Raw genomic sequence first — 20,249 nt, 5'->3', positions numbered from 1 at the left:
GATGCATGCCATCACTGGTCAAGACCTTTACAATCTCTCTTCTATGTTGCAACTGCTTCTGTTTGCCTTTGCATAGGATTATTTCCTGTTTTTAAAATAAGATATTGGAATCTGTCCATTATCTTACTTGACACCCCTGAGACTTCGATCTTCCACTGCAACCTTATGAAAATACATCATAAGCTTTTGTAAAGTTATCTCTATAGGTGCGATGTAACCTAGAAAAATTTCACCTTTGAGGTAGTCTACCCACACGCAAGTGAAAAGAATAAAACAGGTGTGAGTCAGATGCCATATAGGTAGCAGCCCTAGGAAAAAAGTGTATTAGTTTGCAGTTGAGATTGTCATTATGTAGCTGTCCCAGTAAAGCCAAATTTATTTTGACAGCCATGCTTCATCTAAGAAGCAAAGTTAATGAAGTTGGTTACAGAACACAGTTTCAGGGAGCTTGAATCGCTTTCCTCTGGCTTGTGCTTCACCTCTGTATGCTGAAGAGCTTTATTTGGTTTGTGGTTGTTCCTAATAAAATTACATCTTCTTATGTTCATATACTGACTTCCTTTCACCCACCATGCTGCTTCTACATCTGCCTTGTAACATGCTGCTGATACTGTGCTTGCTGCACACGATGGATGATGTCAGCACGTGTGGGGTTACTGCAGGAGGAAGGAATGACATGCAGGCAGTAGGTAATGTGTTCCTGTAGGAACATATCAGTCACATAAATGTGCCCACCTGCACTGTAGACATCTTTATGAAATACTTAGGTTGTTGCTACACTTTGTTATAAAATTATTTACTCTGAGTATCAGTCAGTTGTGAGGTGGCATCAGTCCCTTAATTCAGAATCCACTGACATATGTGGAAGTCATTAGTGTTAATGACAAACAGAAGAGCAGCCTCTAGTGCCTTTCAATGATCTTTGACCCACATCAGTCTATGTATTTCAAGTAGAGAAGGTTTGGTTTGAGGTTATTTCAACCATTTGATAGGAACACTTGGTTGAAATAAAAGAACAGCGTGAAGAATTGTGAAAGCTACACCTTTTAGCTACTATACAGGAATGGTATAGTTGGCTTTAAATATTTTATTAAAGTGTACACCATCATCAGAGATGTCCTATCACCATTATTACACTACTTGAGCAAAATAAAATAATAAATAGCAAGTTTGTTTTCAGTTTTTATTATTATGATTATAAAAATATGAAGTAGAAAAAGAGCCCTCTACAATAGAATTGGCAAACATCATTTAACATGCCAATTTGTATGGTTAGTTCTTTCACAGCACTCTGGTAATAATTTGAACAGGGCCTTAAACTAGTTACTTGTCTGTTCCATTTATCTGTTAAGTGAACAAGTTGCAGGTTCTGTCCCTTTTGACTGTATTTTAAACCCCAAGGTAGCTTCAAGGCAGTCTCATCCCTAAGATGACTAAAATATATTTTTTGATGGGGGGGAGAAAAACAAAACTAGGCATTTCTACCTTCTTGCTGTGTATGCTAGGCATTAAAATAACCACTGCCTTACTCATCTGCTTTTCAGGATACAGATAAATGGCACTTGAGTCAGGGGAGGCTGTTGTACACGTTGCAGTTCAACAGTGTCTACAAAACTGAAGAATCACCAATGCTAGGTGTAAGTTGATTGTTGCCAAAGGGAGGGGATATGATTTCTTAATGTGGATCTGACTGCAGGCACAGGATAAGGTGTTACATAACTTCAGGGCTGGGCTTGAATAATTGCAGTAATCAGGGTCATAAATAGCTCATCTCATCTGATTAATTTTGCTACAGCTTGAAGCAACAATTTAAAGTGTTCTAAGCTGATAGATCAGCATCCAAAATAGCATGACTGATCACTTTTGAAAACAGCCAATTCATACTGACTAGAGAAGCAAATTTCAGAGGTTAGTCTTACAGATAATACTATGCCTGATGCTAAATGACTTAATGTTCAAAAGTGATGTATCATAAATAAGTTTCTCAAAGGAGAGGATATGTATGGTCTATGTTCAGGCTGGTGTTGCTATTGATTTTTACCTTTTAAAACACAGCTGAAACCATGAGAACTTCCACTTACGAGGTCCATAGCAATTATATCATATACTAAACTCCAGGTTTCCAGACTGGCAGTCATAAAAGACAACTGGATGTTTCCTTCTGGGGCTGAAGAGACAAAAGTCAGTGCGCAGGCATTGTTTAAGATTGCTTTCCTAAGTAAAACCTCCTCAGACCTTCACCTACTTCAAAACAGGGAGAGACTTCCACATCACAGAAACTCTACCCATCTTGGTAGTTACTAGTCTAGAAAGAAGCACGCACTTCACTTTTAAGCTTTTCACTTTGCACACATACATGCTGGAGAATAAGCCGAAATTGTTTTTGTGACACGGCCGTGAAGGGTTGATATACCACAATTCAGAGGGAAAGGTCATCTGATAGACCCATCGCTTCCACCCCCTGTAAAACCTAATTATAGTGTGATGTGATCTCAGAAGGTGCAACAGATCAAATCCACGAGGGAACGTAAGTAGAGAAGCCTGGCTGAAGCAGCCTTGTCCAGGACTGCCAGATAGGAATGTGCCGGCGTCAGGACAAGGAACAGTCCTGAACACGCTCCCCTGCAGACACTGGGGTGAGAGGCAGCTGACCAGAAAATCTCAGAATACCAGTGTTAGCAATTATGTCAGTTTAGTGCTGAGACAATTCAGTGGTAAGTGAAGTAGCAGCTCCTCAGAAAAAAACAACAGTTAATGCAGTGCCTAACCTTAATCACTTGAGTAGTTCCACTGAAGTCAAACTTACACACTAGAGATTGTCTACAGATACATAATTAGATATAACGGGGTTTAATTCTGCTGTGTTAAGACTATCCATTATCTTCTTTCAGAGATAACTGACAGCACATTCTATGATTTAAACATTTAAAATACTTCCATAGGAATACACTGCAAATAAGTCAGCAAGCTCCCATGTACACATGGTGCATCCTTTTCTCCCCAGGTGATCTCACGCCTTAACAGACTGACAAACAAAACCAAATACTTGTAGCTGAAGTGTAAAATCATCAGGTTACTGTGATGTGGGTTCTGGAAACATGAAACAACACTCCCTGTTCCTAACAGCTGAGGGAGCTGAAGCTGAAGCGTGCAAGCAGCCTTGTGCTGACAGACCCCTGAAAAGTTCAACCTCCAGCAGCCTAACTGCAGATCAGCTCGTGAGAAAAGAATACAACCCCCCTTCGTATTAAAGGCAACTAACAGGTAGTCACAGGTATGCCCAAAGCCATTTTTGACGGATTCAAACATCACCTCTGTTGCGGCTTCACCTCACTAAGAGCTTGGTCCAACTGGCTTGAAGCACAGGCACAGAAAACTTGTACCTGCTTCTATGTGACCCTGCATATACAGTTTTAGTAGTATGGAAATGCCTGCAGAGTGACTAGTACGACTCTCAAGCTTTACATACATTATAAATTTACAGCTCTAGAAAAGAAAAGGCTAAAATGCACAATTTTTGTTCCACTTAAAACCATGGAAATACTCGGCTCAAAACTTTCCAGGCAGCAGATGTAAAACACCTGCTGTTAAAAAGCTTCTGGGTTGGGTTTGGTGGGTTCTTTTTTCTCCCTCATTAAATAGTAGGGATATCATGATCTGACTGCTTGCTTCTCTTAGGAGAGTCACTGCCATTTTCTCCTAACTTCCTTTTAGCACAGTCCACACATGAAGTTCCTGTGGAGGCAGAAGCAGGGGGAAGAAATATTTTAATGTTGCTACATACGCGTGCTTTGTATACTTTTTATTACAAGCAACAAATACTAAGATAAACACAGTTCTGGTTCACTGAGGTTCTTGTATTTTTTGGATTAATTTGGATAATTTGGATTCTGAATTGTAACACTAACGCTACTGAAAGTCTGCAACCACTTCAGCTCATCTCAAGCTCTTCCCCAGCACTAAGTTCTGGTGCTAACACATAAAACAGGAAGCAGCTAATTAATTACTAATTAATCTTTTGAAGAAAATAATTCTTCATTTTTGCGTGGTAATGCCTGTGGAGTTCACAGGTGAGACGCTGCTTTAAGAAGTCTGGATCCCTTATTCAGAGTTCTTGGTGTGAGCTGCCGGTGAAAGTATAAACAATATAACTGGGCTGTAAAAATGAACAGAAGGAAAACTCCTTCAAAAATCAGGACATCCATCCTGATGACACATTTAGATCATTCTTTTTATGGGGAATTACACAAATCTGTGTTAAGGAACAATTTTAATTTTTTTTACTTGCTATGTATTCCAAAATACAAATCCAAAATTCCAAAATACAAAACGGGTACTAAAATTACTTGTAAGGAGGGCACTAAGAAGTTAGTAAAGGAGCTTTATGTGAAGTAGAACTGGAATAAGTTGTGCTCAAGTTTTTGTTTTCTTCTCCATTGATGCCTAATTATACTTTACTGAAAAGGGGATTTATTAGCTTGTCTGCAAGACAGATAAGCTTAAAATCTAGTTGGAATCACAAGAAGTAATCTCTGACTTTACGCCTGCCCACAAGTATCTTGGATAAGTGTGTATTTTTTGATTGTGACAAAGTGGGGGTTCTTCATCTCCTGCAATGCCAAAGACCCTCACGTGCAATAATGAAATGATACTTCTATAGGATTTTGATGGTATTTGCAGCAGCAGCACAAATATCTTAGAAGTGTAATCTTTTTCACTTCAAGCTTTGTTTCAAAGGGAAGTTTTGCTATTTTACACCATAAATCGGAATGTACTATTGCTCTGCTTACTCACAGAAGTATCACAAAGATACCTGAACAATGCTTAGCCAAAGTCACCTTCAGTACTACAAGTTTAAGCCTGAGATTCACTTTTCTATACCTTCTTAAGGAAGACATTCAAAATAGTCAGACAAACATCTGGAAATGTAGGCCAAAACCTCATGGCCTCATAATCTTTAAATACTCTGATCAGCGTTAATAATTTTTTTATATACATTTACTGTAGCTTTTCCATTCTATCATTTATCATTTTATTGACAGCTGAAATCCAGCAGTTACCTGCTAATATGTAGAAAGAAAGAAAGAGGGTAAGAAGAGAATCTGTTTAGCAGACTTCCAGAGCTAAATCAGAGTGCTGCACATTAATCATTTAATGGCTTTGTAAATAAAAGACTTTATCTCTGATACATTATGGAATGTTCTGTGAAAATAAGAACACTACTTACCCAACAGTGTTGTGCTGTCCACTCGATCAGCATCTAGGGAAGTATAAGAGACACCAACAGCACAAGTTAGCATTCAGGAAGTTTTCATACTTTCATGCAACATGCCAAAACAGCAAGGTTGTATTTAGAGTCACAGAATCGTTTGGGTTGGAAGGGACCTTAAAGATCCTCTAGTTCCACCCACCCTGCCACGGGCAGGAACACCTCCCACTAGACCAGATTGCTCAGAGCCCCATCCAGCCTGGCCTTGAACGCTTCCAGGGATGGGACACCCACAGCCTCTCTTGGGAAACCTATTCCAGTGCCTCACCATCCTCACAGCAATGAATTTTTCCCTTGCATAACCTCTTTTCAGTTTAAAACTGCCCCCTCGCCCCATGACTACACCCCCTGATAAAAAGCCCCTCTCCAGCTTTCCTGTAGGCCCCCTTCAGGCACTGGAAGGCCGCTGTAAGGTCTCCCCAGAGCCTTCTCTTCTCCGGGCTGAACAACCCCAACTCTCTCAGCCTGTCTTCACAGAAGAGGTGCTCCAGCCCTCTGGTCATTTTTGTGGCCCTGCCCTGGACGCACTGCAACAGGTCCATGTCCTTATGCTGGGGCCCCAGAGCTGAACACAGTACTACAAGTGGGGAAGTGCGGTCTCATGAGGGGGAGAATTGCCTTCCTTGACCTGCTGGCCACACTTCTTTTGCTGCAGCCCAGGACACAGCCGGCTTTCTGGGCTGCAAGCACACATGGTCAGGCCACGCTCAGGTGCTCATTCACCAACACCCCAAGTCTTTCTCCTCAGGGCCGCTCTCAGTCCACTCATCATTCAGCCTGTATTGGTGCTTGGGATCGCCCCGATCCATGTGCAGGACCTTGCACTTGGCCTTGTTGAACTTCCTAAGGTTCGCAGGGGCCCACCTTTCAAGCCTGTCAGGGTCCCTCTGGATGGCATCCCTTCCCTCCAGCGTGTCGACCACACCACTCAGCTTGGTGTCATTGGCAGACTTGCCAAGGGTGCATTCAACCCCACTGTTCATGTCACCAACAAAAATGGTAAATAATACTGGTCCCAATATGGACCCCTGAGCAACAGCATTTATCACTGGTCTTCACCAGACACCAAGCTGTTGACCATAACTCTTGGAGTGTGACCACCCAGCCAACTCCTTATCCACCACGGGGTCCACCCATCAAATCTGTGTCTGTCCAGTTTAGAGACGAGGATGTCGTGCAGGGCACTGACAAATGCTTTGCTCAAGTCCAGGTAGATCAGTCATTCACTCTTCCCTCATCCACCAATGCTGTGACCCTGTTGGAGGCGGCCACCAAATTAGTCAGGCACAATCTGCCTTTAGTTGAAGCCATGCAGGCTGTCAGCAATCACCTCCAGGAGGATCTGCTCCATGATCTTCCTCAGCATGAAGGTGAGACTGACCAGCCTGTAGTTTCCCAGGTCTTCCTTAAGAATAGGGGTTATGTTCCTCTTTTCCAGTCACTGGCAACTTTCCCAGTCTGCCATGACTTTTCAAACACAATGGATAGTGCCACTTCATCTGCTTCATCTGTAGACTGAGAATTCTACCAGGGCATGATTGCTGCAGCTCAGGCAGCAGCTCTTGACCTTTCCACTACTGAGCCACAGGTCCAGCAGCGCCTCTCCTCCGGCTGGGCCCTCCAGCGCCTGTACTAGCTGCCCTCAATGCACTCAGTAAACTGCTTGCAGTTTTCTGTGCTGCTTTTCCAGCAGACTGTCCGGGCGGCTGAGGTACCCTATCGGGATCAGGGCCTGCATTTTTCATTTTTTTTCATATAAACCTTTTAACAAACTTCTGCTATTTTTAAAAGACTGTGTAAATAAGCATAAAAAAAATGAAATCTGACAATTTGGCAACGTAGACAACAGTAACACACATTTGAAAAGAGTTTTGTTTGGGATTTTGACTGAGATCAACAAGATTTTGAAGTCAGAGTAAGGTCCCTCTTCTTGCAAGTGTTATGCCAGCCAGTAATCCCACTGAGTAAGAAGGGGAGCATTGTAGTCTGACTTTGCAGTCATTTCCATTTAAAACTTACATAAATATATCTCCCACTCTGTTTTAATATCAAGGTCTGCTCTGCAGTAAGTTGGATACTCCAGACTCAACAGGCTGTAGACACCGTGCAGGCTATTAAAAGTACATCCATCACATCCATCAACAGTGGTGTGCCAAAGAACAAATTAGAAAGCTGAGGCTTGTTCAGTGTCTGAAACTGCACCCCAACTTACTTTTACTTGTCTGCAGACAAACTTCCCAAAACCCAGATGCTGTGCTAAATATTTTTTCTAGCCTTCATGGAATGAAAAATCTAATCCAGTCTAAATGCAATATTCATCCAGATAATTCAGGCATACAACTGCAATTCTCTTTTAGGGAGGGGGCAAGGGGAAGGTTCCTGCTATGCGCCACTTGGGAGTCATTTCAGACAAAACAGTTTCACTGACATCGTAAGCCAAAGAGCTGTGAAACAGTATTCTTCCCAAGGTCATTTAGTTATTTTCCTCAGTCCTCCGGATAAGCCACAGGAGAACCGTCCTTGTTTGGAAAACGTTAACGAAATCTTTCTCCTTTAAATATAGTTGTTATTTTTCCCTGGTTTTGTATTAAAAGCTCTTCATTGTTACAGCTAAGGAATTTTACTAGCTAAGAGACAACAGGATGGAAGGGAGCAGGGAGGGGAAGCACACAGATGGACCTAGTTAGTAAAGTTTAGCTCCCTGTCAACGCAGGAGCTTCAGCAAACCTACTGGGTTACTTCCCATTTTGGCATTAAAACACCTTGTACAGAATGCCAGTCCCTGTCACAAATTGAGTATTATTCCACAGCCTCTTCTGTTGTCACAAAACATTACGCTCACACTCAGGTTTTCTCCCCTGTAGCCTTAACTGTGTTGAGCCAAACACTAGTGGGTGTACTGATTTAATTTCCCATTCTGTGCTTAACCAGATATCGTGGCTCAACAAGCTTATCCCACCAGATAACTCCTTCAATTCTTTTAGTCTCTTTTACTTACGTGTCATATTTCATATAATGTAGTAATACACTGGAGTAGTTCACGCCAAAAAATTACACAAAGTAAACATCTTAGTCAAATGCTAACAAAACGACAAATTCCCAATTACAAATCAAATTTGCAAGAATCCACAGATCTTATGGAAAGAAATCTGGTTGCAATTTTGTCATGTGTTCAACTCTGCACACCACTCATAAGCAAAGATGCTGCACAGGCCTGCTGCTTGGTCAACACCTCAGACCAGCTGCTGATTGCTCAGACGTGACATCCTGCTATGAACCTACTCAAAGTTTTCTTATTAAAGAGGACACATTACCTGGACTTCTCTGCTTGCAGATTTGAGCAGTCAGATCTTGTACATACTCTGGGAATTGTTTAAAGCAGTCCCCATAGGACACTACTTTTATTCCGTGCAGCAGCATATCTGCCTGGAGCTTGAAAAAGTGGTCTTCATTTTCTTTAAGCACCAACATATAATGTTCTAAATCTACTTTGTTCTTTACTGTATAAAGAAAAAGAGCTTGGAATATCTGATCACGCAGGGTCTCTCCACAGCCCAAAAACAAGAAAGACTTGGTTCGATACAAATTTTGAAGGACTTCCTGTTAACAAACACACGAGAGCTCCATTTACTTCATTAGTCAAAAGGTCAAGGTCAGAACTTTTAAAGTACGTCAGACTTAAAAGGAGAAGCAGAACAGACATCACTATTGAACTGAACTAAGCATATCATTTAGAATCAGGGCAAACTGACCTTTCGTAAGCACCGTTTCTACAAAAAAAATTATATTCAAAATCAAAGTTACCATACAAAAATCAAGTACACACATAAGTATTTCCAGTAAGGACATTTTAAATTAAAAGAATTATGATGACAGAATATAAGGCTCCTGTTAGGTCAATCTGTAAATAAGGAAAATTAATATTCTTGACCAAACGTTTGAGTTCTTAAAATACCTAAAATATGACATTAAGTCCAAGATCCAGAACTGGTAACAGCTCAAGCCCATAAAAATATAAATAATTCATCTAAGCAATCAGGCGGTGATGAATCCTTATTCTGGCTTCTCATATTTTGGGGTTAATGTTTTTTTCATCAGATAAATAAAAAGAACTCCAAAACCATGACATACAGATGAGGATTTTGATTGTGATTTACGAAGAAGCAGTATACAAGAGCATACACTGCCCTAGCAGCATAGCTGGCTTTCTCAATAATAGTGCCATTTTTCTGGGCCCCAATTATTTAATCTATGTGATCTAGCAAACCCCTAGCCTTAGGTAATGTGCATGCAGTGACTGCAATAAAATAGTTTGGCAAAACATAGTAAAAATTTTAAAGATCACACGAACCATAACTTCAGGATCTTGAGTAACATCTTTATATCCCGAGGGATCTAGCACCATTCCACAGGGATCTGTATATAAGCCATGAATGTGAAGAACTCCATATTTTATATGACCTCTTGCCCACTGAAGAACCTAAAGCAAATTATGCAAGTTACATTTTTTTGTTATACTACAATAACAGAGATTCGGCAAAACTACACAGCTGTCCAAACTGACACAACCACTTAAAGCAGAAATAAACTCTTTTGCACTTTTCTGCAGCAAAAGATGCTTTTAGGTACTGATTACACAGCTTACGCTAAATTGCTGATACTGAAGATATCACTGGCTTTTTGGTCTAAACAAGCATTCAGCCAAGAAGCAAGTTCCAGCAATGCTGACAGAAGAGATAGGAACAGCAAAATAACTACCAGGTAGATGTAATAATATTTGTGATTGTAACAATTACTTCACATAAATAAGTTGGGGGGGGGGGAGGGTCTGGGGGGGCAAGGGAGGGATTGGTTGGTAAATGCGTCACTGAAACTCACTTCGGTAACTGTTACCAGATTATTCAGAATAAAAAGACACATAAAATAAACGTCTGTGCATCTACTGTTACCTTACAGACTTGCTAACAAGTTTTAACCTTGACACTTTTAAACAGGAAAACATCTTTCAGTGAAGTTTAAAAGCCGGTAAGTCAAAAAAATTTACTGCTCTCATCATACCTTATCCTTATCTTTCAAATCTAAAGATTCCATAGGTTTACCCTGTTGCTGACCAAATATTTCAAGTAAATTATCATAATTTGTAGTCAGAACCATTGTGCCTCTCTCCATGAGTCTCAGGATCGATTGCAGAACAACAGGATTCTGAATGTGTTGTTCTAAATTATCAAACACCTCCATTAAACAATCCTGGAAGAAGTTGGGCTTCATATCCCCAGTACGCTGAAGAAAGAAAAACACGAACACTTTGTAAGGACCGTGTGCACCACTTTAACTGCCTCCAACAGAAAACCCACATCATTTGCCTACTTAATGCCAAAGCATTTCTTTACAAGAGGGTTTACACAGTATACCAAGCATAAAGGTCTGAATGTACAAAACCATCAAAACCGGTCTCAAATTATTCAAGTGCTCTTGCCTCCACAATGTAGCTCAAAATAAGTTTCCATGAGAAAACCAAACCACTGTCGTACAGCTACAGTAAACCAAAAATTTTTGCTACAGTTAAAATCTCACTCATCACTTCTAAACATGAATGTACGTTTTCCTGAAAGCGTAGGCTGCCTTTGCCCGGAGATTCTGCCAAGACTGACAGGAACATGTTACAGTTCTATAAAATATACCAGCTTCCTATTCAATAAATTGTATTACACAGAGAAAAAAAAAGTCTGTTTTATAACCCCCATATCGTCACTGGCCTAACTACATACCGAGAAAGGTGAGGTTTCTATGCTTTTACTGAAGCATACACTTACTGAAAATCAGTTGGTGTACTAAAATTATTCCCCGGATTCAGAGCCTGGGATATACTAAAGGGTTGTAGGTTTTTTTTCTTTTATTTTCTTTTTCCCCCACTCCTTCCGGGTTGAGAAAAATGTATTAATCATTAAATCTGCTACAAAGCCTAACCATACATGCAGACTCCTGCCAAGAGAGGCTATTATTACATTTTGCCTGTAGAGAAGCTCACCACGTGTTGCAAAATGTTCAACACATCCCACAACTTAGCAGTAAGTATGTCACCCTAATTATTTCAACCAGAAGACCTGGCAAACCTATTAACACAATCTGAAAATCTCTGGAACCTAAGATGAGCGGCTGAGAAATTGGGTATGTACAGACTGTCTTCAGTGAAGTGTGACCTGCAGTGGTGATGAACTCTGCGTGATCCCAGGATATCAGTAGGGTCACCTCTACCTGTGTTTTCAGGGTACCTCTAGTTTTAGCCAGCAGAGCTATAAATTCCTCTTTCAGTTCCAAGAAACATGCTCAGGACTCTTGCTTGCATTAATTATGACAAAAACTTACACTAAAAATGAAGCATTTTTTAGCCTCTCCAAAATGTACAGCATACTATACAATTACCATCAACATTTCAATTTTTACCAGAAAAATCCCAAGCTAGAAAGCTGAAAAGAATTTTTGTTGATAACAAAAGTATATAATGATGTTAGAAATTAACAGACATTATAAACATACTCACTGGTGACATTTTCCTGATGAGATCATGTGCAACCACAAGCAGGTCTCTGTCTTTGATTACTTTTTTACGAAATTCAGCAACATCTCCTGGATGAAGCACCTCCAGCTGTTCAGCTGCTTCAATTACAGCCTCAATGCAGCTTCTCCAGGAGCACAGCGCTGGGATCCCTGGGGCTACTGCAGCACTTACCCCAGTTCCAATTACAAGAAGAAGGTCCCGAGGCTGTTTTCGTATTAGACTTTTTAAGAATTTTCTATAAAATAGAAAACAAAAATCTTCATTGTTTACAGCGCATTTTCTAACTTGCCTGAAGAGCTCATGACTGACTCAGGAAGCCCAGATGAGCTGTCAGTGCTTGTGCAAAATACACGGAACCAAGTTCTCCATTTCTACGGAGAAGAATGGTATTGGCCGCAGTTCACAGCCTTCCCCAAAGTGACAATATACTTTAAGTCTTTTTGCCATTTTAGACAAGTGCACATAATTAATTTAAGCCAAAAACCAGCAACAACTTCAAATCACTTAATAGATCAAAATCAACAATCACCAATTTTCAGTTCACTGGGCTAGCCAAACACCAGCTCAAATGAAATTTTACGAAAAGCAGTCAAAGGACTATTCAATGATTTACCTAATACATATTATGTCTGATAGAAAGTAAGTAGAACTATTTCAAGGGGACAAGTTACAATATTTCAAAGAAACAAATTTTCGGTTTTCTGGGAAAAAAAGCAGTATCTTTTATTGTCATTTATTCGCACTTTAGGATACATGAACGTAAGAACAGTCATACTTATTCAGATCAAGGGCTCATCTAGCCCACTATTCAGATGTTACTAACCACAAATTACTCTCAAAGGCATGTTCGGTTTTGTATCAGTATTTGCTGTGCCAGCCAGCACTAGAAACTGTAGAGCAAGTCTGGCTTTCATGATTACATTGCAAAGAAGCAAAAACACATTTAAACCATACAGTGAAATCACTATACACAAACAAGGCCTTCAGTAATACAGAACCTTAGAATTCCCTTGACTTTCAAAACTACCTATACAGACTTTTAATTCCTGTTAATCTGGTAACACGGATGCTTAACACCTCTTATTTCACAATCATCACAATCTACCTAGCTAAAACTATAATGTTTAACTAGAAATGGCCTCAGGCAAAGCAATTAATAAACATGTAGATAAGATTGCTGGCTAATGCCTACAGATAACACTTTGCTGATAGTCCCCCATGCCTTCCCGCTATATTCAGCACAAATTGTTTCCCCTCAGCAAGTGTACTATTTATTCCTCACAAACAACCTGACTGGGTATGAAGCACTCGGTCAGCAGATGAAATGATCCCAGAAACTAGTTTAAGTTTTCAAGCATTATGTTGTCCTCGTACACAATCTCCAGTCACGTACTTGCACTGTATTTACAGATTTTCATTAAGAGATGGTTTGCAACACAAGTTACCTGGATTTCTGCTCACTTCTGATTGTTGATCGTTCTGATGAATCCATCTCTGAGCCCTAAGTAAAACAAAATGGAAAATAATTCTTAGTGCTTCTACCTTAGAAAAGGCCAAAATTAAAACCAGATGTACTATTGTTAGCATTTTCTATTTATTCTTACCCAAGTATTTTAAAATCAAGACTCCGTATGTCCCTTCCCAGTTAAGCAACACACCGACAGAAACAAAGCTGACACAGTGTGTGTGTAAACCTGCCGCAACTCCATTTAAGCTCAGTCATTGACATTTTAAGGCTAACGGAGATATGGCTATTCATGCAGCTGAAATATACTTGTGTCTAAATTCAAGATAAAATTTATCATACTCACTGAAATGTTAATTCATTTCAAGTAAATGAATGTATTGCTTGAGGTTTTTTTCATAATAATCAGTTGTGGAAACCAGACTTCTGCAACACATAACAATCATGAGGGACCCTGGTTACTCTACCAGGCCATATAACATGAAAGAAATTTTTTCCCCCCTCAGTGAGTATTTTAAATAAAAACTTATTTCTATATCATCTATATTGTATTATATCTAAAGCATACAAAGAACTGCATCTTGGCAAAAGAATTTGCCTACAATATCATCACTTAGAAATACCCAAGTTTCGTTACATTAATTCTTGGTTTTGTTTTTATAAGCACGTATTTTTTGTTTGGCTTCAAAACTTAGTTCATGGTTGTGGAGACTGCAGACCCTAATCCCTCAAATAAGCAAAATAAGCATTCTGACAGACCTTAGGGCTCACGAGGCAACTTGTCAGCATCCAGGTTCACATGCTGGCAGCTAATTTGGAAGCAAGAGGCCTAAGTTTGGAGATCATTTGATGGGAAGAGGGTGGGGTGGGGTGTGAACCCACCAAAGAAAAGAGCAAAACAAAAAAACCCCACCCTTGGATAAAGGGACATCAGCACTTCTGGGGAAAACACATGCCTCTCTTCTGCAAATGCACCCAGGGTGTCTTTTCAAGTGGAAAAACCTTTTCTTCTTGTAATACTTATTTTCTCCACGTCCCTTCCTTCGCTGACAGTATCCTACAAAGATGCTGCACTATCATCTGAAGGATTTTAACACAGTCAAAATTCAGATTAACCTATCTAAAGCAAAATGTTTAAAAATCGATAGAGAACAAGGTTCCTTTATATATGGAAAAGTTAAGAGTTCATAATGTAAAAACAGACGAAGGAAGTTCAATTTATTCTGAAAAAGACTTTTATTACCTTACAGCCCCACCCAAGGAACTATTTAGGAAAGAACCCCCAAGAAAGTTTTGGTAATTACCAAAATGGTAATTATAAAAGTTACCAAATTTGGTAAGCTACCAAAATTCATAAGCATCTCACCACAGGATGCTGTCGGTACCAGCATTTTAGACCTCATTGTTTCCTTTTACCCCTTCAAGTTGCTTCCTGGAAGCAGCAGCTGAACGGCTGCGGACCACGGAGTTCGCATCTCCGCGTGCCTCCGAGCCCCGAGTAACCGTGCCCAGTCCTGAACATCCTCCTATTAGGTGTAACACACACTCCTCCCATGAGCACACCTGGAAGACCCGAGGCCCTGGGCACCAGCACTCGGGCGGCGCATGGGGTCGGGACAGCCCGGCGCTCGGGGCCGCGGTGCGGCTGCTGCCCGGCGGGTCCCGCAGCCCCGCAGCGGCGCTGGGTCCCCACCGCCAACGCGAGGGGGGCTCGGCACAGCGAACGCGCCTCTCCTCCCTTCTTCCTGCTTGAGAAGCAAGTTCTGTTCGAGGCTCTACCCACGGAACAGGAGCTCTAGCCGCTGGCACGGCCCGTCAGCGGCGTGACCGAGCCGAACGGTTGTCCCAGGCAGTTTAATGTAGGAAAACCGCTACCGGGCAGCGGCCGCCGCTTTCCCCGCCCCGTGCCGGCCGCTTCTCCCGGGGAAAAGCCGGTGACGCTGCGCAGGGCAGCAGCTTCTCCTGCGTTATTCGCCGTCCCCCTCCGGTAACCCGCCGGCGCCACTGGGCGCAGCGAGCGGGCACGGCTAGAGCCGGCGGCACTGCCCCCCTTCCTCCTCCTCACCTGCGGGCGCAGGGAAGCCGCTCCCCGGCGGCGCTGCCGGCCTGCCCTGCGCCGGAGGGGCGGGAGGCCCCGCAGCTGCCCGGGACACGGCGCCCCGCGCGGCCACGGCCACCGGCAGCCGGAGCGGCGGCTCGGCCCGGCGGCGCACACCCACCCCCGCTCTACCAGCCGCGCCGAGCCCCGCGGCCGCCATCCCCTACCCCGCCGGGCCCGGCTCCTCGCCCCGGGGCGGGCGGCTCCGCAGGCGGCGCCAGACCCGGTGCCCCCCGCCCCGCCGGCGCCGTTACCTCTGGGAGCGGCCGCGTGTGCCCCGCCCGCCGCGCTCCCCAGGGCGGGGCCGGCGGCACGAGCCCCCGCCACTCCCTCCCCAAAGCTTTCCCCGCCGGCTGGAAACAGCCGCCCCAGGAGCAAGATTCCGCCCGAGAACGGTTCCCGGCTGGCACCGGCGGCAGCCCCGCGGGGAAATCCGCTCGGGGAACGCGAACCGCCGGGCTCGGAGCTGCCGGGGCCGGGTGGCAGCGGCGCGGGCGGGTCTGCACCCCCGGCAGGCGCGGCGGTGCCAGGCGGGACGGTGCGCGCCTCGGCCGGGGCGGGAAGGGCGGCGGGCAGCGCCCGGGCGCCCTTGGAAGCCCCCGAGACCCTTCGGAGGCGAAAGCCCGAACGAGCAGGGCGCCCGGCACGGAGGAAAGGTCGGTTTTCACGTCCAGGAGACTGGGAGCCCCTACACGTGAAGATTAACGGGGTCTGCGCTATGAAAACTTGCAGATGGCAGAAGAATTGGAAATAACATAGAAATATATAGGAACACAGACAAGTCTTAGGGTGAGGAGAAAGCGAAGCAAACCGCAGAAAGGGACGGTAGCGCTGGTACCCCTCGCGGCTCCGCCGGGGCCGGGCGGGGGGGGGCAGGGGCTGCCCGCAGCGGTACCGCACCGCCGGGCACTCCCGCACCGCCGGTACCCAGCGCTCCCCTCCTCTGCGGGGTGTTTGGGGGTTTTGTTTCGTGGTTTTTAGGGGTTTCCGTTTTTGTTCACCCACCCCGGTTTTAATCTCTTAAAGCCAAAGCCTAAAAACTGAAGGGCCCTTCACCATGGTTCATTAAGGCATTTCATTAACAAACAACACTCAGTTCAGCCCCGCCGTGTTTTCTAACAGCAGCGTCCCACTTTGTTTGCAACGCTGGGGGTATCAGGTGTGTAAAAGCTGCTCCTTCTGCCTAAGGATACTGTTGCAGAACTGTACCCCCAAATTCCAGTTGCAAAACTGTCTTGAAAATGCATCATTCTCCAATTTTAAGCTTTTAAACCTACCCATGGTACCATTTTACAGACTTTTGAAGACTTGAAGTACTTACTGGCATAAGCTTCCCAAACACAGGTCCAAAAAGATTTTGTTTCTCTGGTCAGTCACTTCTGTTGTTTTGGGGCACACGCAGGATTCACAGGTCTTGCATGCCTATACGATAGATTTGACTGTTCTCTTTTGTTTGTTAAATGTCGCTTTAGGAAGTATTTTGGTCAGGATGGCTGGTTTTGCAGATGAAACATTAAGCCACTGTTTTTACTCCATATCTGATGTTACTTTTGGCAAGAATAGTTGTGTCGACTGCACCGACTTCACTAACTCAGTTTGCATAAGAACACTGTGTCCTTGTGAACTTTCTGTGTACTATTCCCTGAGCATCACTTCTCACTTTGTAATTTTTTTTTTATATTACCTTGCAGTGTCCCTAGACAGGCTTAACAAGTATTTGGAGAATCATAGTGATAAGAAAGATTGAGGAGAGGATCAGAGAGAACAGGAAGGGAGAAGTCAGAATGTAACTACAGTCTCACCTGAAAACTGGAGTTCGATAGAGTTAGAGAAACTCTGCGATGCTTCTAGCTCTTTGCCTTTCACACTTCACTACTGCCTGTCAGTCAGCAAGGTATTTTAACATGCTGGTATTTAGGGTTCAGTAAACCTGAAGGTCAAAGATCTTGTGTTTTAAAAGAATCCGGTGAGATTCTTCTCCCTAATCCCCACTAACTGTGTGTGAAATCCAGCTTGGAATGCCATTTGACACTGCCTTGTAATAGTGTTGGAATGTATTACTAAATAACTTGCTGAATATCTTAGAATATTTTGTCAGCTGTAGGTAGGAGTCACAAAGACTTGCTAAATATTTTCCTGAGTTTGAGATTCAAGGTCAGAATATCCTGCAGATTTACAATACCTAAAATACTTCTTTTTGTTGCATTAAATTAAAAAGTAATGTCAGAGGAAATACTTGTGAAGAAAGGCCCTGAACAGCTTTTCCATTTTTCAGTCTGAATCAATTCGTCTGATAAAAGTTACTACCTTTTCCTGTAAGTCTTGCTCCTTTTATATCCTTAGACTACAAAAACTATTATTTTAAGAAACCCAACAGTACTCACAGTGAGCTCTGGATTCTCTTGCAAGGGGTTAAGAAAGTCACTAAGGACAGAGAATATCAATAGTTTCCAATCAAATATGGTACAAAATTAAGTATATACAATACAGTAAAAAAGAGGTTTAGCATACCTTTCCAAATGTACAAGAGGTAACAATGTATTATTTTCCAATATATTTCCATGTTATTATTTGAAATGTATTTGACAGAGACAAGCAAACGCCATTACAGGAAAATTGGCATAAAGTTCAGTAGCAAAAATCATGGTGAGAAGAGGATGCTGAGGTGTGTTGTAACCTGTAAGTTTAGAAACATGAAGGAGTTTCTTTCAAGAAGCAACAAAGAAAGGCAAGTTACTGTTGCTACAACTGAGAAACTCTGCGAGGTAAACACATACTTTAAATAAAATAACTACAGAAGCTTACTACTTGATTCAGCCTAAGATTTATCTCTCATGTTATAGTAAAATCATGTGTTTATCCAAGTGTACTAAAAAAACGTTAATTCAGTTGCTTATTTTGGGCATTCCCACAGACTTTGGAAATATTACTCAAAGTGATCTAATCAGGATAAGAAATGCAGCTGGTTGGTTTTGGCTGGAAGAGGCAATCCGTTTGATTATTCAGCTGTGTTTTTATGCCCTGAGATGTAATGTTGATTTACTTTTGACATCTTGCTGTTTAATAAGTTATGATGAAGTAAATCCTAGTTTATATTATGCCAGAACCTGCTGGTTTGAAAGAAAACAAGTAGAACTTGTAATGAAAGTTTATTGAATTTGCTGAAGGGTATCTTTAGGACGCCAGCTAACTCATGTCTTAATTTTTTTCATAGCAGGAAGCCAATTTGCCCTTGTTGATTGAGATAAAATTCCTTCTACATGCACAGTGGAACTGCTAGTTCCTCCCTGATAGGTGATTACTTTTTTCTGTCTTGGAGCTGACTGGATCTTACAAGTTTGTCATTTTTGTAAACAGAATCGTTTATAAAATGCTTTGAAGATGAAAGATACTATCAGAAATTCGAAGTATGTTTTCAAATGCCAGTGTCAGTTCACTTAGAGTTTACCGATAACTGAATATAGAGGTTAATTTTCAAAGACAGTCTTTGACTTCCAGCACTGTATGTGTATAAGCCCTGCAGAGTGACATGATCTGTAAAATAAATCTGGATGTAACTGTAAGTGTACACTAGAGCTTATTTTTAAAGCTGCCAAGTGAAAAACATGTCTTCAGTGACAGATGCCAACGTCTCCCTACGGTCAACTTTTATTTAACTGAGTGTAAGTGCATGCAAGTTCTGCATTACTTTGCTCCTGTGTCTCACACTGAATTGCAGTCAGGATCCTTCAATGTGTACAGTTTGCTGCTGCTGTCCTATGCTTTCAATCAGGCAGGGAAAAGATGGTAAGTTACAGCTTCTTGGAAAAAATCCCTCCCCCTGTGCCCACCATTAAAATATTCAAATAACTAACCATTATTAAATTAATAGTTACTGATTTAATAACTAATAATACATTCCTATAACTAAAATCCATTTTCTAGAGTCCAGTAACACTAGCATCATAGAAAGTGTAATCATTTCAGTATAGTTATATGTGGAAAGAATACATATTAAAAAGGGTAAATTGGGGGAAATTAGTTCTGTTAGCCTCAGTCTTTCTGACCTTGAATTTAATTTGAACTATTTGTAACGAAGTCTGAATATACGAGTTTGCTTTGAAAAACTAAGGAGCATAATGGCCTGGAATCTCCTTTGATTAAATAGGCTGTCTTCTGCACCTTTCTGACAAAAAAAAAGAAACAACAAAGGAGCTCTGTCAAATAGGTCCTTATCTGTTCTGAACAGCAACAATGTGTGAAGCAGTGTGAAAGGGAGAAAAGCCATTCTGAAGGAGAGGCAGAGCTGCAATAGGAAAAGGAGAAAAAACAAAACCGAAGAGATGACAGTACCCTCCCCCCCCCCCCAAAAAAAAAAAAAAAAAGAGAAAAAAAAAGAGGGAGAAATAAAAAGGTAAAAGGAAATGGAACATTATAGTGACTGGAAGTAATGGATTTAAATCAAGCACATTACTGTTGAGAATGGGCAGAGAGAAAGCCAGACAGGAAGCTGCAAATACTCAAATTTTGCTTGAGTTGCTATTGTTAAAAAATGTAACTAGGCCAGAGAAATGAACCTGGAGAATATTATTTTAAGAACTTGTTGGTTAACTGGCATAAAGGTCTGTCTTGGTTGTCAAATACCAGATGCTGAAAATGTTTGCAAAAATATTTGCAGAAACAAAATATATATAAGATAGGAACAAAGCTAGAAGTGTTACTCTGCTTTGTTGGAACATATCAGATGCAGTACTGAGTAATAAAGTGGGTTTTTTTCTGCATGGCTGGTCTTTTGTGGTCCAATGGCTACTTCTCCCTATGCATATATTTAACAAGCTTAAAAACACAACCAACAGATCAAGCCATAGGCAAGCAGAGA

The 20,249-nt window shown here is 42.0% G+C and overlaps 1 protein-coding gene across 4 annotated transcripts; it reads right to left on the bottom strand.

Annotated features, from left to right (window-relative positions):
• Positions 1-1,108: 1,108 nt before the first annotated feature.
• FAM118A (family with sequence similarity 118 member A) lies at positions 1,109-16,837 on the bottom strand. 4 transcript variants are annotated; one of them, XM_056341263.1, is made up of 8 exons: positions 16,713-16,837; positions 13,274-13,329; positions 11,811-12,063; positions 10,328-10,549; positions 9,621-9,749; positions 8,584-8,869; positions 5,228-5,260; positions 1,109-3,735 (listed from the first exon to the last, which is right to left on the bottom strand). In XM_056341263.1, exons 1-8 carry the CDS (start codon positions 16,716-16,718, stop codon positions 3,635-3,637), a joined length of 1,086 nt encoding a protein of 361 aa, XP_056197238.1. In that variant the 5' UTR covers positions 16,719-16,837; the 3' UTR covers positions 1,109-3,634. The 4 variants fall into 4 exon arrangements, with proteins under 4 accessions (XP_056197238.1, XP_056197239.1, XP_056197240.1 ...); XM_056341264.1 differs by lacking the exon at positions 16,713-16,837 and adding an exon at positions 15,646-15,708; XM_056341265.1 differs by lacking the exon at positions 16,713-16,837 and adding an exon at positions 15,359-15,618.
• Between the last annotated feature and the right edge of the window lie 3,412 nt (positions 16,838-20,249).

The sequence above is a fragment of the Falco biarmicus genome, chromosome 5 (assembly GCF_023638135.1).
Source record: "Falco biarmicus isolate bFalBia1 chromosome 5, bFalBia1.pri, whole genome shotgun sequence".
NCBI lineage: Eukaryota > Metazoa > Chordata > Aves > Falconiformes > Falconidae > Falco > Falco biarmicus.
The sequence above is the reverse complement of the archived record's forward strand: the minus strand, read 5'-3'. Positions and strand labels throughout refer to the sequence as shown.